The 8,271-nt window shown below is 40.8% G+C and overlaps 1 protein-coding gene and 1 long non-coding RNA gene across 22 annotated transcripts in view; one reads left to right on the top strand and one right to left on the bottom strand.

Moving 5' to 3' along the window:
* The window catches only part of LOC110399405 (von Willebrand factor D and EGF domain-containing protein-like), a 168,267-nt gene that overhangs the window by 25,232 nt on the left and 134,764 nt on the right, over nucleotides 1-8,271 (top strand). The window contains exon 2 of one of the 2 annotated variants that reach the window (XM_021398038.1): nucleotides 7,832-8,004. The exons of the other annotated variant lie outside the window; for it this stretch is intronic. Coding sequence (XP_021253713.1) covers nucleotides 7,992-8,004 — 13 coding nt within the window. The 5' untranslated portion in view covers nucleotides 7,832-7,991. The remainder of the gene's footprint in view (nucleotides 1-7,831; nucleotides 8,005-8,271) is intronic. 2 annotated transcript variants of the gene reach the window in all.
* Nucleotides 1-8,271, bottom strand: part of LOC110399406 — a 140,755-nt gene that overhangs the window by 23,507 nt on the left and 108,977 nt on the right. For all 20 annotated transcript variants that reach the window (XR_002439175.1, XR_002439177.1, XR_002439170.1 and 17 more), the window contains 2 exons: nucleotides 5,297-5,426; nucleotides 275-509 (listed from right to left, as the gene is read on the bottom strand). This is a non-coding gene — a long non-coding RNA (uncharacterized LOC110399406). The remainder of the gene's footprint in view (nucleotides 1-274; nucleotides 510-5,296; nucleotides 5,427-8,271) is intronic.

Here is an 8,271-nt window from a genome sequence, read left to right as displayed (position 1 = left end):
ACAAATTAACCAACCACTTCTGAAAAGAAACAGGATTCACTGAGAAACAAGAAGGTAAAGAAATTCTTTGAAAGGCATGATAACATTATTACTGACCACCCCGTGCCTCAATCCGTAGATAACTTTGAATTTTATTCACAGCAGATGAGATTTTAAGTGTGAAGGTTGCTTAAATAACATGAGGTGAGAGTGAGTGTCCAGTGCAAATATTTACCCTTACTGCAGTGCAGAACAAAGTGCCCAGCTCACTTCAAAGATGAGAGAATGCACTTACCTGAAGCAATTCAGCCTTGATAGCCAATGAAGAGCCATTTTCCATGATGCACTGCTTCTGAGCAAGGAAGGCAGGAGGGCAGAGAAATGTCTGTATTCCCCCATTGTGATTGGAGCCAGTGGGAGCAGGTCAACCTTGCCCTTTTGGGATTTTGCACCTTCCTCCATACCTTCAGACATATCAGTGAAAAAAGCCTCTCCCCACAGCTAAGTGCCTCTTCCAGACATTCTCTCATCTAATTAAAAAAAAAAATAAGAGTCTGGTATTAGAAACAGTTTTTAGTATCCCACTCTGCTTTGGAATGGGGAAATGAGCCCTGATTTCTACTCCACAGGGCCATCAGGAAGCAGCAGAGCATTTTGGTATTTAGGTAGATATTCTTGCTGAAATTGCTAAAAGAAAGGGAAGGGAAACAGTTTTGGAAGCTGGCAAAGTCAGCATGTTCTTATTTATAGTTAAAACAATATAAAAGAGAGCAGCTGCAGTGGGAGAGGGATCTGCCAAGGGATACGCAAGTGCTTGAACACTGCCCAAGCACACAACAGACCTGGTTTCAGGTCAGGGAAAAATGGACAGATCTAAATCTGGCAGTGGAGCTCAAACTCAGCAGAAGAAGCCCACAAGTCATCTCCCTTTCTCTCGCTGGATTGCTTGCCTTTACTGCTCTTCCACCATGTGCCCTGTGCTCTGAGCGCATCCAGTGCCTCTCTGAGCATATCCAATGCCTGCAAACAATATTCATACAGCTCAATTTGACATCAAGGCCAAAAAGGTTAATGGGATTCTCATTTCCAACTGCAGAAAAACGAACAGTGTGGAGAATAAAAAATAGAAAGCCCCCTTGAGGTCACCCATGAATAAATGGGAACAGGTGTAAGGTCTGCATAACAGCATGTGGCACCACTGCTTCTCACATCCTGCCACATGCAAAACCCTTTTTATTAACAGGTTCACAAGTGTTGTTATTCAAACAGCGGGGTTAAGAACATCATCACATTTCTGCAATATCCCACCCACACGGTGGGTACTGTAAGAAACATTGATAGTCAGATGCACACGTGGGACCACAGCTGACATGCACTGATTTGGAGATGGTGGTCTGCAGTGCAACGAGGAGAGAGAGGAGAAGGAGGAGAAGGAAAAGGAGAAGGAGAAGGAGAAGCTGAGGTGCCAGGGCTTTTGTGCTATATTTTATCTATATGTGCTTGTTCTGGGTGTTGGCCAGTCCCAGACAGATCTACCTTCACAAAGTCTTGGTTCTCTAAACAACTCATAAAACACCACACAGAAATGACCAAAGCCTGACATTTACCAAGTTTCACATCATCAAATTTTACAAGTTGCAAAAGTGACTCAACAATTACTGCGAATTGCTAAAGAATAAAGTAGCAAATGATAAATTGATTGCCTGCTGTTTCTTTGTGTACTAATTCGTGTTATGGCTTTCCAATCTAAAATTGCTTGAGTAGATTTTTTGCTCGTTTTTTTTCTTTTTTTTTTTTTAGCTCAAATTACAAATGAAATGACTGTGGTAAACTGAATGAATCAAGTGTAATGAAAAATTGATCAATTGTAATGTTGTAGGGCTTTTCTGAACAATGGTTTCTAGCCTTTTAAGTTGAAAATTACAGTTATTAGCCAATTACCAAGTAAGAATGCAAAATCAAGTCTGTTTTTTGATAATCTTTTGATAGAAAGATGGAACAAAACCTGAAACAGTGCATGTCTGCCTACAAATATCTTGTTTTGGTGATACACTGATAACATTTTTGTTGAATTATCTAATAGAGAAAGCATGAGGCTCTGGCTACTTCCTTCATTAACACTGTCTTTTGAACCATCTTTTTCAATAAAAGGCAAAGCTCTATTTTATAAGCTAAAAGTCTATACTGTCTGTTATCAAGTAAGAAGGAGGTGAAGAATTGAAAGCTCAGCATGGAAATGGCTTCGTGGAAATAAAAAATTACGATTCATCTTCTCTGGTACTGTGTTATCAGGGTCTAAGAAAGAGAGCGGTTCCCATTGAGAATACTCCATCTATCAACCTGATTTTCTTTTATTTATTTCCTAAAGAACTACAACGTCCCAGTGCTGCATCTCCTGCATAAAGCACTGGTAACACGTGGACTGTAGTGGGGGAAATCCTCATCCCACTCTGTCCCACCCCACCCCATCTCATCCCATTCCATCCTATCCCATCCCATTTCATTCCATCCTATCCCATCCCATTTCATTCCATCCTATCCCATCCCTGCATGCAAAGCCCCCATACAGCCCAGATAACCACCAGAGGATGGCCTGGTTTTCTCAGAGCAGAAGACATTCTGAGGACACAAATCTCCCCTCCATATTTTGAGTTGTTTTTAAGAAAGCTTAAATGTTAAGCCACATGAAGCTACACTGTGATCAGAGTTAGTTCAGTGTAAATGAGAAAAAATCAGTCAGTTTACCTTCTGCATGGCTGATCCTGATCAAAACACATCTGCCTATAATATGCACCATATGGGGCAACAATTGTCTTGTATTTATTCCTGTGCCTCCCTAATCCCCTGTGTCCCCTGCAAGTGTGCATCTCTGTATCTGCAGCTCTAGCAAGATGCCCAAAGAAAGGCATCTTGCTTTACACACATATAATTATGGAGATGTTTTTCTTATTATGGTAATTACATCCTAAAAGACTGCACAGGTAGCAGCTGTAAATGTAATGAAGGCTCAGCCAACACCAGCTGAACTGGATTTTCTTTTATACCAAAAAGCAGCTTATCATTGAAGTCCTTACAGATTCCTGAAACCCTGCTATATTTATGAATGTTTCTGCTATTCCTGGTAAATTAACAGAGATCTGTGGAGCAACCAAAGCAGAGATAACCCTAAACAAAAAGCAAAATGTGTACCTCTTAGAACAGCAAGTGGGGACAAAATTCCAATAAACAAAATGAGCAAATTTATTTATGGAGAAGTTTTCATGAACTGGTGCTTAAGGCCCTGCTCTATCATGTGCCAACAGGTCTCATTCAAGTGCTAGGCACACAATGGGCAGCTTTCTTCAAAACCAGATGTGCAAGATTCCCCCAGAATATCACTATGACTGTAGGAAATTGCTAGCTGAAGCTGCAACCATCTTGTTTCTATAGCAAGAAGGTGTTAATTTATTTTAATATTAAAATTAAATATGGTTGTATGTACAGAAACTGTATCTTTCAAGTGCTGAAGGAACAAGCACTAAGGATCACTGATAAACTTGGTTTATGGAAATCTAGTAGAATTAATGTTGCACTCCATGGGTGAGAGTACACAGCTTTATATTCTCACTGGCCAGGCACGCCTCTGACTATTTCTAGCTCATGACCTTTTATTTTAATATTTTTAAATCCGTCCAGAGTGCAATAATGCCTGCAAAGGGTTTTTGCATCCTCAGAGCTATGTACAAGAGCCCATTCTGTGACAACCCCCCAAATTTCAAGGAGTGGACAGACAGATGGGGTTGGTATGACCTGGGTTTTGGTCAGGAGGAGGTGAGATCCTTCTAGGAGTGTGCATTAGTAGGGAAATGGAGCATGTCCATGTACAAGCATGGAGAACATTGCTGCAGAACAGTACTGCAAAGGCAAAAGCCAACCCAACCATTCTTCCTAAATATCAAAGCGCTGACAGAAAAACCCATTATAAACCTGCGAGAGGCGCTTGGCTGCCAAGAACACTGTTGTGTTGGTGAATGGAATGAATAATAGTGATGAATAATAGCAAAGAAATAACAGGAAAAATTGCCTCGTCACCCTGCATATATTAGGATCTAAATCAAACCCAGGACATACACAGGAATCTGGTGTTTGGCAGCTCTCAGCTGCCTTCATCTGGAGTCCCCTTATCTTTCTGCCAGTCTTTGCTGCATCCTGGATTCATTGACAATAAGTTAGTGGTGACACACTCCCCAATGCTATATCATCCGTATGCAGAATCAAACTGAAGAAGTGGAGGAAATGTCGCCAAAATTCAGCATTTACCAAGGGAGCAGTCGGGAAAAATGTGTGGCTCTCAAATTGTAATTAGCCTGCATTGCAGTTTAGGTATGGAAACAGCTCCAACTCTCAAAGGGGTAAACCATGGAATTCAAATTTCCATCTGAATAGAACCCAGTGGCTCTAAAATCAAAACATGCGAGTTTGTTTTTGCTACTGTTATTTAGGAAAACTACATTTGCAAGTGTATGTTCAACAGAGATTAGGGCATAAGAAAGAACCTTTTCATATTGTTTCATTTTTTCATTCTGGGGAATGAGAGCAAAATAGACCAATCAATAACAATAATTATAATTTTCTTCCTATTGATTGCTTAGAAGTCCTTAAAGGCATCACCATTACCTTAAAGATAACTTGAGGAGATTTATGAGGTTTTTAATTCTCTTCTGATGCAGCAGTAGTGATTTCTATATTCAGAAGCTGAGACTTCCTGGTGCTGAATTCTGAAGCCAGGCCAGAATTAGTGGAGATGAGGCTTGGTGAAGTTTAATAGAGCAATTGACACAATTTGGCTTTGTTGCTTTTTCTAACTGGCATATTCAATAGATGAGGCTACACTCTGCAATGCAAGGAAGCCACAGAGTTTCCCCGTCCTGTCCAGCCACACAAAGCTTTTATCTGAGCGATCATGTGTCCTTCCAGTTATTCCATGGCTTTATTTGTGGGCAAATTGTGTGCTGGTGAGCGAGAGAGCATAGAGAGCCTCAGAGATGGAAATGTTTTGGGAGACAACACTTCTGCTGGAAAGCCAGGTCAGCTGGTCACTAGTGTGGTGCTGTCCCTGAAAGGAAAAGCATGGTTCCCTCACCTTGCTTAATGAACACTGAACAAAATGCTTTCAAAGAATCTTATAGGTTGGAAAGACCACTAAGATCATCTAGTCCAACCGCCAACCCATCCCCACCATGCCCACCACATTGTGTCACTCAGTGTAAGTTTGCAGCACACCTCTTGTGACAGTGCTCCAAGCTTCACAGGAAGCTGCTCCCCAGACTTTGCTCACCTCTCTTGCAGGGGCTTCTTGTTGTCACCTTCTTTGTCAGCCATTCTTGATGCCTTTTCGGTCCTCAGGTAAGAGATGCTTGGCTGCCTCTATCTGCATACTCCTGTGGAGAATTGCGTAGCTCACTGTTCTGTGAAGCATTCAGGGGAAACACAGACAAGAGGAGAGCCTGCATGTAATCAATTCCTTCTTTCCAAGCCACAAGTTAAAAATAGAAATGCATGCCCACATAAGAGGTACTAGTATGAATAAATAATTGTTTTCTCTGGAACTGAACATTGGCCCCCAGTTTGTCAATAGTATATTGCTTTACTTCATTGACGACCAGAATGATAAGTGACCTTATTCCTAGGTAAATGAAACTCAGTTACATCATACAGACACCATCTTTAGATTGTAGGATGATTTTTTTCAATTATAATTTCTCTCAGGGCTAACTCCTTTGCTCTGAAAGAAAAAAAAGAATTCCCCAAGAATTAAGCAATATATTCACTAATCCTGCCTGGTGGGAGCAATCTGTAGTAACAGTTTTAGTTGCATATAGTATAAGTAGAAAATATCAGAGGTGTTGCATAAAGTATCCATAGGTCTGAGGGAAGAAGGAAAGGGATGTCTTCCCATTTTGCTGCTTCTGACATTGGTTGGTCTACGCTACAGAAGGACTGCACACTGTGTTTTGTCTCAGAATGTTGCAGGTCCCCAGAGCTGAAGGGTCTAAAGGCTGCCTTAAAAGAGAACTGCTTAATCCATAACAGACATACATGTGAAATTGTTTGTAATTGTGTGCTGAGTTGCCTGGGTTACCAGAAGATGCTTTATTTTCAAAACAGTGTAATATCTAAGGGGAAATGTTGAGCAGCAGACTCCTTGAAAACTGTGTTCCTGTTTGGCCTGATTTTTCTTCTTAATTCCATCTGTTATTCAGTACAAATAATACATATGAGAAATGTCTTCTTTTCTATGCCTGTTCAGTTTCTTTCTAGGTCAAATTTTCTATAATTACCTTCATTTTATACAATGGTTCATTTATCTCTTTCAATTTCATTCTGTGAACAAATTATGACTTGTTCAAGAGCTGGCCATTATGAGTATGTGGTGTTTATCCAATGTGCTTCATTATTATTTCAGTTCAGTAGGAGGTTCTTCTCCTTCTGGATTATCTGAAAATAGCATTATTTAGTAGCTACGATGGATATAAAAAAAATATATTATGTTTTACCTATCAGAGGAGCACGCATGGTTTGAGCTTTTTATTTTAGGTGTCATATTCATACTCACAACAAATTCCTGTCTCTGGATCATTTTAGGAATAAAATTTCTATCATTAATATGCAGGATAATTGCATTAAATAGTACCAAATGTTGGTGAAATAGGGCAGTGACTTCGGCCTGTAATACACTGCCAAATATTTCTTATCTACAGAGAACTTACTTATCTACTAACGGTGCATCTGTAGCTTGCTTCCACCAGAAGAAATTTTTAGATGTTATCAGATCAGAGTCTTCTACATTTATTTTGCACACATCCATTAGCAACTTGGAAAGAATTTCCCTTTCCCACTGTCTGCTTTCTTTTTCTGCCCAAATTCTCTTTCAACATATGGTAAATCATCCTATTGGGAAGTGGATGGCACTGACAGACTGACAACTTCAGAAGCTTTCACCTGAGCTTTACTACATCACTGAAATGCAGCCATTGGCCATGGAAGTGGCTGGTGATGAAAAGCTTTCCTTCTGTCTCTGAGACAAGAGAAGAAAGCTAGCACAGTCCTGAGCTACCACTGGTTTGGAATTACGGCTTAATATGCTATGCATTTTGGACTGATATTCCCAAATGAAAATCTTTCCTAATTTTCTTGTGAAGAGAAATTCAAATGTATTGTTCGACTAAGGATTTTAGAGCAATTAACCAAAAGTAGAAAATTTCAAAATCTGCCAAGGAAGGATTTCACAAAATAATTGCATATCATACAAATGTCAAAAAGAAGAGGATTTTCACCCGTAAGTTTAAGGAAATGTGTCACATATGTATGGCCCCAGGCTCCCCCAGTGCCCAGCCAGAAGTCCAGCACCAGGAGCCTCTTTCCAGCCATGGGGCAATCACAGCACATCGCCAAAAGCTACTGTTGGTTCCTATTATCTGGATCAATCACTGGGCTTTCATTCACCTTCCACACAAAAATTATTTTATGGTCTGCCAGCTATTTTCTGGAGCTTTAGGATGCCCTTTAAATATATTGTGTGGCTGGCACTGCTTTACACAAAACAAACACACACCTCAGGCTTGCGGACTATATTTCTTTCAGGGTTTTTGAGCTGCCATCACCTATTGATATTATTTGATTTGCTGCCGCTATTCAAAACAAATAAACAAAATCTCAGAGCTTCGTAAACCTTTCTTTGTGTAAGCCACTGATATTTACTGGGAGTGAGAGTGACAGGCAGAGCCATCACACCCACGCTCACCTGCCCTCAGAAATAAAAGCAAATGTTTAGTGAATTATTTCCTTTTGAGCCTTCATCTTTCTGTTCCAGTGTTCCTGATGTCCCTACCGACTGTGAGCATCAGATGGAACGAGTGGGTGTCTGGCTGTCCCCACATCAGCATTTGCACCCAGGGAGGTGGTGGAGTCACCATCCCTGGAGGTGTTTGAGAACCGTGGAGATGTTGCACTGAGGGACGTGGTCAGTGGGCATGGTGGGCATGGGTAGGTGGATGGACTCGGTGATCTTAGAGGCCTTTTCCAACTGTAATGGTTCTATGATTCTATCATCTGCTCCACCAGCATCACTGATCAAGAAGTGCAACACTGGGTGACCCACAATGGCACCCACCATGGATAGTCTTGGAACTAGATGAACGTTGAGGTCCTTTCTAACCCAAGCCATTCTACGATTCTATGATTTCATGCATGGAACACCACAGCAGAAATTCACTTTCTGCTCATTTTCCGGATACTTCTGCCTTCTGCAGG

Source organism: Numida meleagris, chromosome 5, assembly GCF_002078875.1.
Source record: "Numida meleagris isolate 19003 breed g44 Domestic line chromosome 5, NumMel1.0, whole genome shotgun sequence".
Lineage (NCBI taxonomy): Eukaryota > Metazoa > Chordata > Aves > Galliformes > Numididae > Numida > Numida meleagris.
Note: the sequence above shows the minus strand (reverse complement) of the source record. Positions and strands in the feature narration are given on the sequence as shown.